The 18,284-nt window shown below is 37.1% G+C and overlaps 2 protein-coding genes across 3 annotated transcripts in view; both read right to left on the reverse strand.

Annotated features, from left to right (window-relative positions):
• LOC306879751 (enhancer of rudimentary homolog) overlaps window positions 1-18,284 on the reverse strand; it is a 1,222,178-nt gene that overhangs the window by 959,071 nt on the left and 244,823 nt on the right. The gene's annotated exons all lie outside the window — the stretch shown is intronic.
• The window catches only part of LOC306879746 (NBAS subunit of NRZ tethering complex), a 199,484-nt gene that overhangs the window by 139,704 nt on the left and 41,496 nt on the right, over window positions 1-18,284 (reverse strand). For both annotated transcript variants that reach the window (XM_079432914.1, XM_079432913.1), the window contains exons 24-27: window positions 15,617-15,802; window positions 14,618-14,791; window positions 10,665-10,798; window positions 6,118-6,180 (exon numbers count right to left, since the gene is read on the reverse strand). In XM_079432914.1, the coding sequence (XP_079289040.1) occupies window positions 6,118-6,180; window positions 10,665-10,798; window positions 14,618-14,791; window positions 15,617-15,802 (557 nt within the window). The remainder of the gene's footprint in view (window positions 1-6,117; window positions 6,181-10,664; window positions 10,799-14,617; window positions 14,792-15,616; window positions 15,803-18,284) is intronic.

Below are 18,284 nucleotides of genomic sequence, written 5' to 3' on the forward strand. Positions count from 1 at the left end.
CGACTGCGCCCTCCCAGGCCAGTCATAAATATCTGAGAGAGAGACTTTCATCATCCTTTCCACCGACAGAATTCTAATGGATCTAAAGGAATGTGTCTCTACGGAGCCATTACAGGCTGATCACGTCACCTGAGCTGGGATTGACACACACAGACAGAAAGACAAAAACACTGAAATACATACAAACAAGGTGCAGCTTACAACATACATACAAACATGCTTTGTTCAGACAGGCAGAACTCAATCTGTCTGGTTTGTCTGATTCAAATCGGTTTCATTATTGTGAAGTCTGCACAAAAATTATTACAAAATTTTTGACAATGTTTATAAATCAGATCCTAAAAATCTGATTTTTTTTGTAATGTGTCTCAGTCTGAACAGCCAGACTGAATTTCAGGTGGTTTCTTTAGTCATTCAGGAAGTATTGCGTATGTAACATCACACAAACTGTGCCATATAGTCTCAAGCGGTGAACAAATACACTCATTTCTGCTCCATCTTCCCTAATAAAGCAAACTAACTGACGTTTTCTATGTAGTGAAAGGTAAATGAGTAAATGAGTGAACACTTTGACAGGTTTTGGACAGCGTATGCATGAATGCGTAAAATGCCTCTGTTCTCTCATGTGCTGCATGAGGGGGATGTCATGATGGACGTGAGCAGACCCAAAATTTCCAATTTTCCCATCCTCTCTCCTCACAATGACAGCTATTCTCAGAAGCTGCATGAGAAAGTCTCTTGACATCGTGCTGAAGCTTACATCATTACACACCGAATACTGACTACACCAGCGGCTCTAAAACTTTTCAGGTAAAGTACCACCTCTGATCAAATCAAAACGTCCAAGTATCAGCGAGACACAGCAATGTTCCCTTCTTTTCCATTAGCTTTGATTGCTGAAGGGCTGTGAGAAACATACACATAATGCTGCATTCAGATTAATATGGATATTTCTGCAGTTCAGATAAATCATGTTGCTGTTAGACCCTAATAAGTCCCTTGACTAACCCTTTGCAGATGTGTGGAAGGACCAGGAAACATACATATTTCACAATAATGACATCTAGAAAGGATTACAATGTATTTCTTTGACTTAATATGCAAATTTTGCAGTCCAATTCAAACACATAAATAATAAATAGCCTAGTATGGAATATGGGGTAATGTGGCCAATCTGTCTTGCAGTGTTTGAAACAGACTGGTTATGTAATTGATACGCTACTGTGCTCAGAGCTGAGTGATGAATCCAGTGTTTCAGAGTTAAAATGAAGGCCACTTTTAAAAGCATGAAGTCATGAAATCAACCATTTGAAATTTACATCTAAAACTGTTGAACTAATAATATTGGCTATGAAATACTGTTTTAAATTTGCAAAGCTATATTAAACTAGTAAATAATTTAGAAATTTAGAAAAAAATATTGGAAAAATATATAATACATTATACTTGGGTGACCATTCGTGCCATTTTTCCCGGACAAGTCCTTGTCAGGATTTGTTCTGGCTTTGTTTTCCTGTTTTCATGCTTGCTGAAGGTCATAATCGAAAAGTAGTTTGACCAATAACATACAGGTATTGTATATAATGGACCAATCATGGTGTGCGTGAGAAAGTGGGATCTACGGTCAAAGCGATGCAATTAGGCGTACATATTAGGTGCTTTCGACTTAAAAGCAGCGTGGCTCAGACCGATCAGTGTTTGACATCAAAGTAGCTCGAGAGCGTTTTGAAAGCATAAGGAGCCATCTGTATGGTAATTTGATGTCATACACCGGTCAGTCTGCACACGCAAAGAAAGCCAAAACTTAGATATTTTAGGCAATATAGAAATCCTGGCCAGGGCGCGTCCAGGAAAAATGGCACATATGGTCACCTTACATTATACAAAATATTTTAAATAATATATTAGGCAATGCACATATTAATCTACACACTACCATGCAAAAGGGGACAGTATGATTTGTTTTAAAAGAAATTGAAAAATATTTTTATATCCAAATAAATACAGTTCTTAAAAAATAAATCGCAGCTTGGACAAAAACAGTAATTGTTTTCAACAATAATAATGAAAATAAATGTTACTTAAGCACCAAATCTGCATGTTAGAATGATTGTGTTATTACAACCCGAATTCTGGATATGTTGGGATGTTTTTTAAATTTGAATAAAATGAAAACTAAAAGAATTTCAAATCACATGAGCCAATATTTTATGCACAATAGAACATAGAGAACAGAAATGTTTAAACTGAGAAATTTTAAAATGTTATGCACAAAATTAGGTCATTTCACATTTGATGCCTGCTACAGGTCTCAAAATAGTTGGCACGGGGGCATGTTTATCATGGTGTAGCCTCTTCTTTTCAAAACAGTTTGAAGACGTCTGGGCATCGAGGTTATGAGTTTCTGGAGTTTTGGTCTTGGAATTTGGTCCCATTCTTGCTTGATATAGGTTTCCAGCTGCTGAAGAGTTTGTGGTCGTTTTTGACGTATATTTCTTTTAATGATGTAACAAATGTTCTCTATAGGTGAAAGATCTGGACTGCAGGTAGGCCAATTCAGCACCCGGATTCTTCTACTACGAAGCCATGCTGTTGGAATAGCTGCAGTGTGTGGTTTTGCATTGTCCTGCTGAAATACACAAGGCCTTCTCTGAAATAAACGTCGTCTGGAGGGGAGCATATGTTGCTCTAAAACATTTGTATACCTTTCAGTATTCATAGTGCCTTCCAAAACATGCAAGCTGCCCATACCGTATGCACTTATGCACCCCCATACCATCAGAGATGCTGGCTTTTGAACTGAACGCTGATAACACGCTGGAAGGTCTCCCTCCTTTTTAGCCCGGAGGACACGGCGTCTGTGATTTCCAACAAGAATGTCAAATTTGGACTCGTCTGACCATAGAACACTTTTCCATTTTGAAGCATTCCATTTTAATTGAGCCTTGGCCCACAGGACACAACGTGCTTCTGGACCATGTTCACATATGGCTTCCTTTTTGCATGATAGAGCTTTAGTTGGCATCTGCAGATAGCATGGCGGATTGGGTTTACCGACGGTGGTTTCTGGAAGTATTCCTGGGCCCATTTAGTAATGTCAATGACAGAATCATGCCAATGAGTGATGCAGTGTCGTCTGAGGGCTCGAAGACCACAGGCATCCAACAAAGGTCTTCGCCTTGTCCCCTATGCACCGAGATTTCTCGTTTCTCTGAATATTTTGATATTTATGCACTGTAGATGATGAGATTTGCAAAGCCTTTGCAATTTGAAGTTGAGGAACGTTGTTTTTAAAGTATTCCACAATCTTCTTACGCACTCTTTCACAGATTGGAGAGCCTCTGCCCATCTTTACTTCTGAGAGACTCTGCCTCTCTAAGACATCCCTTTTATAGCTAATCATGTTACAGACCTGATGTCAATTAACTTAATTAGTTGCTTGATGTTCTCCCAGCTGAATCTTTTCCAAATTTCTTTGATGCCCCCGTGCCAACTTTGAGACCTGTACCAGGCATCAAATTTGAAATGAGCTCATTTAGTGGATAAGTGTAAAATTGATCTGTTTAACCCTTTAAAACCTAAGGGTAAAATAGGTCATTTTTACATATTTTGTTTATTTGACTGTAAAATTCTAACAGAATGTGCTATTTTCAAGTGCAAGGTGTCATTTTTTTCAGAAAACAGGCGGCTTTCAAAAAAGTACAGTTTTTGACCATTAATGTCGTGTGTTGAGTTTGTAAACAGAATTTAAATAGACAAAAATAAAAAACAACAGTAAAATATTTTCTGTTTTTTATTTATAAAAAAGAGAAAAATCGTGATCGAAATAATCCAACACTTCTTACTTCAAAATTCAACTATATTACATATATACAAGTAGTTTTGGGACACTGGGTTGCACAGTTTTCATTCAGGAGGCTTTTTTGTTCATACACGCATACATTTATACATGCATGTAAATGCGTGCACATGCATACACCCATACATTTACATGCACGGACTCATTATAGCGATGCACACACTACATGTGAAAAAGTCTCACTCAGACTGCTCCCAAAGTCTCATCAAAAATCATCCCAATCGACTCTTATGCTGTTTACTCCTCCTTCACCATGTTTTTGTTTGTTTCGTTTATTATTTTATGCAATCCAAAACTCCGCGCTCCCTATCGCTCCATTCAAATTCTCCCTCCCCGCTCTCCCGGAAATCAGCCGTCATTTGTCGACGGAGCGCAAGAAATTACCGTAATAAGCAATATATTGCCGAAAAGCGCATATAGTTTTCTGTCAGGAGCAATTTGAATTATTGTGATGGTGCAAACGGTTGAAGAGTTACGGTAACATGAATACAGCTTGGTTTAGTGTGTCGGCGACGACACAGCCGGTCTTAAAGGGTTAAACATTTATGTTCTCTATGTTCTATTGTGAATAAAATATTGGCTCATGTGATTTGAAAATCTTGCAGTTTTCATTTTATTCAAATAAAAAAAAAAAAAACGTCCCAACATTTCCGGAATTTGGGTTGTATATAATATAATATAATATAATATTATATTCAGGGGTGTAAACTCGTCAGGAGTGAAAAAGGTGACAAACTAAACTCCCCCCACCCCCCCCAAGGCAAGTTAATTCACATAACACATTTTGCACACAGTGGCAAGTCAACTGCTTTATAGGGAGAAAATATTACACACTGGAAAAAATGCTTTGGAAACACTATTTTATGGTTACATCTATTAGTTGCTTATTAGCATGATTATTACTAGAATATTAGCCATGTATTAGTGCTAATTAAGCACATATTAATGCCTTATTCTACATCCCTAATCCTACCCAGTACCTAAACTTAACAACTACCTTACTAACTATTAATAAGCAGCAAATTAAGAATTGATTGAGGGAAACATCGAAGCTAATAGTTAACAAGTGTTACCTATTCTAAAGTGTGACCTTTTTCTTTCAGAAAAAAATAAGTCAAGTCAAAATAATTTTTTTTTGGTTTGAAATAAGATTATTTTGCTTACCCCATTTGCAGATTATTTTGCTTGTTTTAAGGAAAAACTCACTTAATTTTGAATTTTTACTTGTCTAGAAAATGCTTCTTGATTTAAGAATTTTTAGATATATTTGGACTAGAAACAAGACAAAAACAAAGTTTTTGAGTTTGAAAACAAAAAAAGTAAGAAAGCATTTTTTGCAGAGCACCATTCAAGGATAAACACCTTTATATGATTAAAAGACGTTTGAGCGACAATTAAAGTCTACAATCAACAAGGATTGTTGTTAAGATGTTACATGAACTTAGTCAGGGCAAATAAACCACTGTAAATCTTCATTTCAGCACTCAAATTTTTGAAGCAGCTGACGGGCTAAACGCGAGGTGTTTCTCCGTCTTGAAACAGGCTGTTACAGGCTGACACCTAGCTATGGCTTAGCACTGCCTGACTTGAGCTGAGTGATACTAATATTACTGTACATTAAACGGTATGCTTTACTTGTAGGTCGAACAGTTCTCAAATCGACTTCATGTCAGAGTAATAGCTTACTGATATGCGAGACAAATGTGAAGGTCGAGACTGAGGAGCATTGCAAAACAGCAGCCTCACGCTGTAATCACCATTTAAACTGGAACACCGTAATTTACAGCAGATACAAATGCATTCCGTCTGAAATATGGACAGTTGCCTGCAGCGTCTAAAATTTAGGCTTCAGGAGTGAGATTGGTTGGATGAGGGAAAGAACATTAAGGTAAGCCAATCAGAGGCAGAGTAGGGCGGGTCCATTCCTTTGCCAACAGGGGGGAAAAAACGCTACAGGTGACGTGACACAGATGACTCGCAGATACGACGATGACTACTGAAAGACTTTAATTACACTGAACGCTTGGTCATGTGTCAGAGTCACTATGGAATGACATATCTGCTACACAAATAAATGCAATTATATTTAGATTTAAAGTTCTGAGGATCATTTATACCATAGCAATATATTGCCAGCTCTAAAGCCACTCTATGGTACAGCATTAAGGCACTAAAACATGACAGACTTTCTATAAAGCTGCCTTGAAATGATGTGTATTGTTTAAAGCAAAAATAATTCAAATAAATTCTCTTCTTACCTCAAGTGTTTCTCAAGAGTGTCCACCTGGTCATGCAAGGCTTTTTTAGAGTCTGACTCTGGTCTGAGAAAGAGAGAGCAGTAAACAAATCAAATATCAACCATCTGAACACACACAGACTGCATTTACTGAAAGTCACTTCCACCTTCCATAATCTAATAACATCACCAGCTCAGTGCTTCGGAATGTCAGCCATTCTGGTTATAAGCTTTTATACTTGTTCTTTGTTATAAAAAAAAAACGAATTGGTTATAGCGGCCTCTATGAATACTCAATACTTGTTTTATATTTTATCACCAGACAAGGTCAAAACACACTACAATAGCGAGCTGGCTGGTTAGCAAAGTCCAGTTAGCATCTGCTGGCAGATGTTGTAACAACACCATCTGGACCCAAGAAGCATCTTTCTTCACAGACAGCCATTCAAACATAGCAGAGTATTCTGACAAAATGTTTGCTTGAGAGAACTAAGCTGCAAATATTTCGTTAAATTAATGACGGTAGATAGCAGCTGAGCAACTGCCATTGAAATGGAACAATATAATCTTTTTTGTGTGTGCATGTGTGTGTTTTCAAGTGTTTTTTTTTTAGCTGTGCCCCTTATGTGAACTTGAGCTGAAATCAAGTGCAATTCTGTCTGAGAGTCCGGTTACCATGGAGATGATGTCTGAATCGCAAAAAAACTTGTTGCTGACAAAACTGACTTCTTAGGTCTAAACTAAACTTGATATGAGTGCAATATTTCCTGAGGCACTTTTCAAGTTTTGACATTTTACTAAAAAGATCTTTACATGTTTTGTTGTAGTCTCAGTAATCCAATTCATCTCGTCATGCCATATCTGAATAGCATTCACAAACATGTCGTCTCTGGAAAAACCTTAAAGCATTGATCCCTGTATAACAATGGGAGTGTAAAAACACATTAGGGTTTTTCCAAAGGTACAGAGACATTGTACAACAACAGACTGACTGAGAAAAAGCCAGATGGTATTTGTAGAATGTTTCAAAATAGCTTTTAGCATAACAATGTGGAACCCTCAGAATAAAATTGATGGCAAATTTCACGTATCACATTACTTTGAGTGTAAATGTGTTATTTTGTTGCCCCACAAGAAAATCAATAACTAGAAAAACACCAACCCTTTGCACACAGGCTAATACTTCATCTATATTTAATATCAATATATAAGTTTGAATACCAGCTCAAGTACCTTTCCCGAACCCGCACCCTCTCTCGCCCACTATATTGTATATACTGTGTATATGTACTGCGTATATACAATATATTGCCAAAAGTATTGGGATGGAATTTCCATGAGTACAAATCTTATTGTTTAAGCATATAATGATATTCTAGGGAATTGTGTGCTTCTAATTTTATTGCAACAGTTTGGAAAGAACCCTTTTCTATTCTAACATGACAGTGCCTCTGTGTATAAGGCATGGTTCAAAAAGAAATGATTGATTCAGTCAGTGTGGAAGAACTTGACTAGTCTGCATAAGACAAAGTCCTAATCTCAGCTGAACACCTCTGGTGTGACTTTAAATGCAAACCTAAAATAGAAAAGGGCCCTGTTCAAACCGTTGCAATAAAATTAGAAGCACACAATTCCCTAGAATATCATTATATGCTTAAACATTAAGATTTGTACTCATGGAAATTACTAAAGTAGTCAAACCTGTTCATTAGAAGGGGGCGACCCAATACTTTTGGCAATATAGTGTATATGTATATGTGTGGTCAAGAGACAGGCCTCTTAGTCTCTAAGACATCTAAAAGCAGCAGGAATATAATAAGAACGCTGAGAGGTTTTGAGGGTTCACACTTTGAAGGCAGAAAGACACATACTGTGCTAATAATGAGCTAATAAGGGGCTTACTGACAACTGTGCACACATGTGCTAATTGTGTGTTTGACATGGCTTTAGTGACAGCAGTGGCAGAACAAGTTTTGAAGTTTGAGGGCCAGTTTTAATGACCAGCTTTGGAACCACTTTGTATGAAGTGTCTTTAATTACAATGTTCTAACATTTAAATTAATCAATTGATACAATGCACTTACTGTGAACATGCATGCTTTTACATTGTACTAACATTTTAAAAATACCTGCATATAATTGCATCTGAACCTAATTTCTGTAATTTCATCTATAATTACACTGTTGACACAATACCGTCAAACCTGACCATATCACAAATCCGGTCCCAAACCTTACCTGTATTACACCCCAATAGTAGCAAAAGTGATTTGCAATACAACATGAACACAGTAATAAGACTGCACCATTTTTTAAAACTTGTTTTTATCATTTTAAATATTAATAAATTATATATATAAAAAACTTAAATAAAACTTAAATACAAATTGCATTAAAATTAAAATAAATTAAAAACATACACCACCATTTAAAAGACTATGGTCAGTTTGATTTTTAAAAGAAGATTTTTATGTTCACTAAGGCTGCATTTATTTGAAAATACAGTGTCCTCCAAAAGTATTGGAACCGTAAAGACAAAATTGCTTGTTGGCTGTGGAGTCAAGACATTTACAAATATGATTAAAAGATGAATATGAGACAAAACTACAGAATGTCACATTTTATTATTGTGTGATTCAACACATAGATGTTTTACCAGCTAAGAAGTTCAGCACTTTTAGAGTTCATCCCTCTATCTGATGTGAGCATAATTATTGGAACAGTTGCCTCACAGGTCTTTCTAAGTGATCATCTGTCTCCTGTTGCATTAATTCTTCAGATATTAAAAGCAGGGAATGTGTCGTATCAGTTATATCTATTACTTCTGTATTCTGAATCTTGCATTCGATGATGACACACACAAACCAGGATGAAGATGAGGGAGCTGACTTTGAGAGAAAAGCAAGCAATTTGGATGCTAAAAAAAAAGAGGAAGTCAATTAGAGCTCTAGCAAAAAAAAAGGGCATGGAGAAATCAAGAGTTTGGAAACCACCAGCAACCAACAACGACCTGATCGGCTGAGAAAACAACAGTAGTTGATGACAGACAAATCATAAAAGCTATGAAAATGAATCCTAAAAGACGTGTCAGTAAAATCACCAACAACTTCCAGAAAGCTGAGGTGATGCTCTGACAATCTACTGTCCTCAGGAGACTTTGACACAGAATTACAGATGTTACACAGCAAGATGCAAACCTCTGACCAGCACCAAAAATAGAAAGGCAAGATTAGAGTTTGCAAAAAAGTACAAAGGTGAGCCAGAAGAGTTTTGGAACTGTGTTTATGGACCGATGAGACAAAGATGAACCTTTATCTAAGTGATGGGAAAGCAAAAATGTGGAGAAAAAAAGGGAACTGCAATGACCCAAAGCATACAGCTTCACCTGTAAAGCATGGTGGAGGTGGTGTCATGGCATGGGCATGCATGGCTGCCTCTGGAACAGGCCCTCTCAACTTTACTGGTGACTTAATTTATGATGACAGTAGCAGAATGAATTTGGAAGGATACAAAACCATCTTGCCTTCCAATATTCAAGAAAATGCCACCAGATTCATTGGGAAGTGTTTCATATTGCATCAGGAAAATGACCCAAAACACCCTGCCAGTTCAGTCAAGGAATTTATAAGGGCAAAGAAAGGAAAGTCTTAGATTGCCCAAGTCAATCTTCAGATTTAAATCCGATTGAACATGAATTTCACCAGCTGGAGAGGAGAGTAAAGACAGAAACTCCCCAAAACAAGCAACAATTGGAATTGGTTGCATTAAAGGCTGGGAAAAGTCTTTCAAAGGATGAGACCAAGAGTCTGGTGATGTCTATGGGTCACAGACTCACTGCTGTGATTGTGCGCAAGGGATCTGCAACTAAATAATAGCTTTTGATCTTTTATATCTGCCTTATGTTCAACTGTCCCAATACTTATGCTCATGTCAATGAGTGGGATGAACTCTAAAAGTGCTGATCTTTTTATTTGGTAAAACATGTGTTGAAACGGCTAATAATAAAGTGTGACATTCTGTAGTTTTGTCTCATATTCATCTTTTAATCATATATGCAAATGTCTTGACTCCACAGCCAACACAGCAATTTTGTCTTTACTGTTCCAATACTTATGGAGGGCACTGTATATAGCCAAAACCAGTAATACTGTGAAACATCTTCACAATTTAAAATATTTATTTTTGCCTTATATTTGTAGTTTTAAAATTATTATTTATAATATTTAATTTTATTTTTATTATTTGATTATTATTATTTTATTTCTCCAGCATTGAAGAGTCACATGAGCCTCCAAAAATAACACTAATATGCTGATTCGGAGGTCATTTCTTATTAATATTGTTGTGTGGATAGTGTTGAAGTGTTTTTACACTTATTCAAGCATTTACTTGAAGTGGAAATCCTTTGAAACATTTATATTTTGATCAATTTATTGCACCCTTGCAATTTCCTGCAAAATAAAAAAATCTTAGTGACCCCAAAAGTTTAAAATTGTAGTGCATAATATTACCATAACAATTTTGAGTTAAAAGTTAAATAAAAAATGTATCCCAGTTATGTGAGCTCACCCATATCCTCTCTGTGGTAGACATTCAAGTACATCATAGCAGATTGCAAGCTGGTCATCTCTCTCACAGCTGTAGATACACTCTAATGCCACGGACATAAGCTGATCCGAATCTCCAATGACTTTTGGATGACACTGCAAGTAAACAAACACGTAATCATTGGTAAAGTGTAAATTATTTGCTAAACCTAGTAAAGAACAGACCTATATAGCAATTCCGAAGATCATTGGCTTATTTTAATGCTCAAAAATGCTATAGAGGGAGGTTTTGAAACAACCATCTTGTAAGGCAATATAACGGAACATAACTTTGTATATATGACCTTCATACAGTGTTAATACAGAGCCATTTCATCACATCTCCTCTCAGACAATTGTAACTCACACACAGATGCACACACAAGCACACTAAAAATCATGTTAGTGTGGATTAGATTGGATTTCATTTCACACAACATCGAATGTGCAAGGTTGATTCATAGACACACACACACAAACACAAAAAGAAACAAACACATGTACAATCTCGTACACCTGATTTCTCTCCAACCGCTTTTATTAATTTCCTGTGAGGGAAATTTATGCCTCGGATGTGTAAGCAGGTCATAAATTTTTATCATGGCCTTGTGAGACAGTGTGTACGTGTGTGTGTCTAAAGGTCTTCTGTGGCTTTGGACTCCCTCTTATGAGAGTGTATCTGTGTGTGTGTGACATTAAATAACTTACATTTATTCATTTGGTAGCCGCTTTTATCCAAAGTGACTTATAAATGAGGAAAAGCACAAGCAATTTATCATGAAAGAGCAACAATATTAGTAGTTCCACACGACTGAATTTTTAATATTAAATCAGATCAGTACAGAATAATGAGACTTGTGTACTTGCTTTGCGAGGTGCAAATTTCCGATGTCTTCACAGCTCATAAAATAGGCCAAAAAAGTCTTGAGTAAAATCAAGTGTTCAAACTATGTCTATTAGGAATAGGAAATATTTATGAGTATGATATCATTTAAGGACAACAAAAAAAGTACCACTGTAGTCAAATATTTTATCCCTTAAAACTCTTTTATCATCTAAATGACATATTCAAATGTTTTTTCTTGTGAAATTAATTTTCTCATGCCTTAAAATAGCCTGAATGTAACTGTACACCCTTGCCTCATTTATTATACGCAGATCTATGAATATGCAAATTAGCTCCGCCTCCACTCAGTCACACCAGCCAGCGCCTCCTGATCCACTGAACTGTAGTAAATGCGAAACAATGGCATACACGGATAATGACTGATAAAACTATGTTTTTTGTTAGCGGACAACTACAGTGAATACTGTAACATTCGTTAAAGTTACTTATTTGACTATGTTGTGTCCTAAAATGTCTTGAAGATTCAAATGCAGCCGTTTGTGATTCCAATTTGCGCTCGCGAGCATACGCATGTGAAGTGAAGACGCCGATGCGGGAGAGGTGGGTCTGACTCCGGGCTACTTTTACACTGTTGCCGTGGGTTTTAATGCAAGTTAGCGGTTCTAAATTCACATTAAACCACAGCTTCATGGGTTTTTCGCTCTCATTTATTTTTGGTTTTGTGCTGGTATTGGTATATTTTGCATGCTAGTGATAGGAATCTATCCCTTGACGTGATTGGAAATTGAATTGTCACGTCGCAAACCGAGGGTTGTTTCAAACCGCGTTTTAGAGCCCTGCATTTTAGCCCGGGCCCAATGGGCCCTGTCTTTTTTACGCCCCTAGGGCTGGGCTTCGGGCCTGTTTTCATAGTTCAGACGCAGGCCGGCCCTCGGGCCTGTTTTAGGCTTCTCCTTATTTTTATATTTTAGACATCCATCAATTAGTGATGAAAAATAGCTGCGCTGGTGGAAACAACACGAGACCGTGCTGGCGGTGTTTAGTGTCCAACAGCAGCATGAGTGCCGTCAGCGCAGCTGAAGAGTTCTGCGTTCAAATGCACACAATAGGCTAAAGCTTGCCACAAAGCCCCAGCAAAAGTAATTACCATGAATGTGTCAGGGGGAAATAGTAAGGAGATATTTGAATTATTTATTAATAAACTAGTGTTTTCTGTATGAGTATCGCAAAGATGAAGATGATGACCCTGACTCTCCATCTTCTCATTAGACCGCCTTTAGAGAGAAGTGCATCTTTACGGATTATGATTATAATGAAAGAGTTTTTGTTTTCGATTTGATTCATTTCGTTAAGTAGTCATTTAAAGCTTTCTATATATATATATATGGGGAAGATATTTCTAGGGGAAGTCTTGGCCTAATGGTTAGAGAGTCGGACTCGTAATCCAAAGGTTGCGGGTTCGAGTCTCGGGCCGGCAGGGATTGTAGGTGGGGGGAGTGAATGTACAGCGCTCTCTCCACCCTCAATACCACGACTGAGGTGCCCTTGAGCAAGGCACCGAACCCCCAACTGCTCCCCGGGCGCTGCAGCATAAATGGCTGCCCACTGCTCCGGGTGTGTGTGTGTGTTCACTGCTGTGCGTGCGCACGTTGGATGGGTTAAATTGAGAGCTCGAATTCCGAGTATGGGTCACCATACTTGGCAGTATGTCACTTCATATTTATGTATGTGAGGCATGTATTCGCTGAGTTTCGGTTCATTTTTGTGAAGCGCTCCTGTTCAAGATCGAGACGGCAGAAAGCACATCATGTTCTTTATTTTATAAAAGCACAACGTTTTGTTGATATTGTGAGTGCACACAAAAAAAGTAGACCCTTTACAGTTCCGAATGATTTATTACTCTTACCTTTATGAGCAAACATTCCTGCGTATTTTAAGTTAAGTTGTTTCCATTGAAATAAATCCAAGTGATTGCACTGGCGCCTCCATGTCCTGCAACGCGCACTTTAGCTTCCACTCTCCAGACAAACGGGTGGATATAGCGCACATTTATCTAGGTTTAACGTTTAAACATTGTTATATGCTCGAACTGTTTTAGTATATCTGTAGATTTTATTTTAGGCAAGTCATGAAGCCGTGATTTGAGAAGGCTAAATTGATCAAGCATAGGCTATGATCAGCTCACAGTCTGCTGCTGGCCGCTTGTTCATTACTTTAAAAAGAGGAAAAAAACGTATATTTAATGAATAAAAATTGCTCCAAATGTTTCCAAATTAACTTAAAAAAATGAAACGAAATATAATCACTTTGCCATTACATACAAAACTGAACAATTTTAATAGCTGAAATAGTAGTATAATCTGTTTTGGGAGAAGAAAAAAAAAAAAGACGGGCTCGGGTCAGACTCGGGGGGGGTAATTCTGATAAGCTGTCGGACAGGGCCGGGCTAGGGCCTGAGCGTCTCGGGCCAGGGCCGGGCTAGGGCCTAAATCTAAGGCCCGTGAAGGGCTCTGCCATGTTTCTGGGACAGCCTTTGGGAAACTACAGTTTTAAGGAGAAAATACTCAGCAATGGTGTTGATTAATGGATTGGCACGTGACTTGGCTAAAAGCATATTAAAAACACCACATAGGCAAATAAACAACTCAAAAAAAAAAAACTAAAAAAAAAAAACTAAAAAAAACTACTTGATTTTCACTACAGGGGGACTTTAACAGGACATCCTCATAACAGCATGTGTACAAGTGTGTGTTTACTTATTTATATAAATCTGACGCCAAAAACTAATTTGATAATAAAAATATACATAAGTAACAAAAAATGATAATAAATAAAAATATATAAAAACATTATTGTAAAACATTAAATAATATAAAGATTAATAACATTTATAATTCATTTAAAAAATATATATCATTATTAATTACTTAAATATTACTTTTTTTATTTAAAAAAAGTTTTCATGAAGTGGTATGGGTTAGGGTGTAGATTATGGTTAATAGCTAGTATTTTAAAATGGATTAATTCTAAAACAGCATATCATATGTACTTGTTTTGATAGTCAAGTATATGAGTGTGGTTTGGCTTACATCTGGCTTTGAGTGCTGCAAGATTTTGAGTGGGAGTGCGAGATCATCTTTGGCGAGGGTGACCAGATATTCTCTGAGCAAAGTGGAGGCAGAGCCCACACGCTGTCCTTCACAGCGGTGTAGAAACGGGACCATCCACTGGAATGAATTCCTCACGTATCGATCCTCAGTGGACTAAAACAGAAAGAAATCACAAAATACAACAGTCAGTAAATGACAGTGTCTTCTGTTCAGAAAAAAATACAGCAGTTTTAAAACGAAAAGTTCATGTCGTTCCAAACTCGTATGATTTTCTTTCATTAAACACACAACGGGCAATTCTGAAGAACGTATAGATTACTGTTTTTCCAATTTCAATAAATGAGACAGGAGTCTCAAAAAGCTTCAAAAAGAGTGTCCTTTTGAATGAAGAAATCATTCAGATCCTTTCAGAAGCAGTTTATCTCCTTTTATGTTCCACAGAAGAAAGAAAGTCTGGAACGACATGAGGTTAAGTAAAAGCTGACAGAATGTTCATTTCTGATTGAATTGAGTGTTCCCTCAGAAAACATTAAAAGTATCACTAGTAAACAGATGCTAAGATGGCGATTCACCCACTCACAGCATTTCCCTTTAAACGAGCAAATGAGTATTAAATCATTTTTAATGAAAGCATTAAATCCAAACAAGCCCGCTGGATGTGCTTTCTGCAGTCGTAATGAGACCACCCCTGTAAACACAAATCTACACACACTCTCACAGATTTACCATTTTCACTAGTGCTCCTCTATATAAAGAGCTGCCTAAATATACAGTATATATGACTGTTGAGCGAAGCAGAGGTGTTTAAATCAATACGAGGTGCTTACAGTATAGCTATTGACACTTGAGACAAGAATAAAACATTACACTTATGTCGGTATTATATATAGACGGCGGTGTTAAATGTGAACATAATAATACAAGTGTTGAAGGAGGCTGTAGACAGCAAAACAAAGAGAGAACAGCCTCAAAACATACATTTTTCATGAGGAGGTGGAGCTTGTCAATGTCCCTGAGCTGCTGCAGCTCCTTTAGTGTGAGACTCAGGTCACATGACGTCTCATACACCAGTGTCTCCATGGTAACCAGGTCGTCGCACAGCACCTCCAGCCCAGGAATGTTCTTCTCTTTTCCCAGACGTACCAGAGACAGAGCACAATCAACCTGTGTGGACCAATCAAAAAGCTTAAGCAATCTAATACAGACGTACAATATAAATAAGAGGGAAGTACTGTCTAACACATTCAAATAAGAAAACAGTTTTTAGTAACTGGCATCAGATTTCCTCCTAGAAATGTAGAAAGCAGAACTGTGCATTAAAATATAGTTCACATATATAATATTTTAAGAGAATATTTTAAGAAATTTGCCTCTAAGGAGCTACTTAAAAATACTAATAAAATAAATCATCATCATCATCATAAAGTAAATAATATCAGTTTTATACAATAAATCATATATACATACAGTCATGGCCAAAAATATTGGCACCCTTGGTAAATATGATCAAAGAAGGCTGTGAAAATTAATCTGCATTGTTAATCCTTTTGATCTTTTATTTTAAAAAAATTCACAAAAATCTAAACTTTCATTGGATAATAAGAATTTAAAATAGGGGGAAATCTCATTATGAAATAAATGCTTTTCTCAAATACACGTTGGACACAATTAGTGGCACCCCTAGAAATTCTTAAGAGTAAAAAAATCTCCGAAGTATATTCCCATTCATATTCACAATTTTTAGCACTCCAGGGTGATTATTAACATTAAATTATCCAGCCATGGCTTCCTGTTTCACAGAAATATAAATAGGAGTGAAAACAAAGCCCAAATTCCCTTAATCATCCATCACAATGAGAAAAACCAAAGAATATATTTCTGATGTGCAGAAAAAGATAATTGAGCTTCACAAATAAGTGAAGTGGCTTTAAGAAAAGAGCTAGAGCAGTGAAAATCCCCATTTCCACCATCAGGGCAATAATTAAGAATTTCCAATCAACAGAAAATGTTATGAAACTGCCTGGAAGAAGAGGTGTGTCTATATTGTCCTAATGCACGGTGAGGAGGAGAGTTTGAGTGGCTAAAGACTCTCCAAGGACCACAGCTGGAGAATTGTAGAGAAAAGGTTGCGTTTCGAGGTCAGAAAACCTTAAAAAAAAAATTGGTCAAACAGCACCTACATCACCACATGTTGTTTGGGAGGATTTCAAGAAAAATTCTCCTCACTCATCCAACAACAAACTCCAGCATATTCAGTTATCAGACAGGACTGGCACTTCAAATGGGACTGGCTTCTATGGTCAGATGAAACTAAAAAAAATAGCTTTTTTAGCAGCAAACACTCAAGATGGGTTTGGTGAACACTGGGATAAAAAGTACCCCATGCTGTATTTTTAATGTTGTGGGCCTATATTTCTGCTGGAGGTCCTGGGCATCTTGTTTAGACACATGGAATCATGGATTCTATCAAATGCAAACAGATAAAAAAATCAATAAGTGACTGATTCTGTTAGAAATCTTATAAAGGGGCATGTTTGGATCTTCCAACCGGACAATAATCCAAACACAAACCTCAAAAACAACACAAAAATGGGTCACTGAGCACAAAACCAAGCTTCTGCTATGGTCATTCCAGTCCTCTGACCTGAACCCTGTAGAAAATGAGTGGGGTGAACTGAAGAGAAGAAGCACCAACATGGAGCTGGGAATCTAAAGGGTCTGGAGTGATTCTGGATGAAGGAATGGTATCTGATCTCTTGTCAGGTGTTCTCTAAACTCATCAGCCATTATAGGAAAAAATGTAGAGCTGTTAAACTGGCAAATGGAGGTTTCAAACAGTATTGAATAAGAGGGTGCCGTTAATTGTGGCCAATGTGTATTAGAGAAAAACATTTATTTCATTATGATATTTCCCCCATTTCAAATTCTTATTATCCAATGAAAGGTTAGATTTTTGTGAATTGTTAAAATAAAAAGATCAAAAGGATTAACAATGCAGATTAATTTTCACAGCCTTCTTTGATCATATTTACCAAGGGTGCCAATATTTTTGGCCATGACTTTCATGCATTTAAGGGTTAAAAGAGTGTGTACAATTGAGTGAAAATCTGAATCTATGAAAACTGTCAGACCACATCAAAAAGAGATGCAAAAATACAAAAGACTGACAATAAAAAAAACGAGAGAATGCTACAAGTAAAAATCCCCTAACAGATGCGTAAAAAGTAGAATCAGTCGATGAAATCCCACCCGCCTCAGCAGTCCATCAATACAGTTCACATCATGAGCTGACGATTGGTATTCCTCTACCAGCTGACAGGCAGAACATGGAGCCAATCAATAGTGGATGCCTGCGTAGAGGAAATGATTGCTGCTGTTTTCTCACCTGGTAGGAACCGAAACCCTTGACACTGGAGTTAACAAGAGCCAAACACCTCTGGAGCAATACTGCCTTCACAACAACACGATACAACAGTCCTATTACAAGCAGAGCTGCTTAACATAACACTAAATCAGGATCAAAAGCAGTACGTGTATTTGCCTTACAAATAAATGATTGCAAACAGCACACGCTTGTTTACGCACATCTGGCTTTGGTTGAACAGAAGTATTGATCTCTACATGCACAAACATTTTGCCATCGTTC

This window comes from Barbus barbus (genome assembly GCF_936440315.1).
Source record: "Barbus barbus genome assembly, chromosome: 14".
Classification (NCBI taxonomy): Eukaryota; Metazoa; Chordata; class Actinopteri; order Cypriniformes; family Cyprinidae; genus Barbus; species Barbus barbus.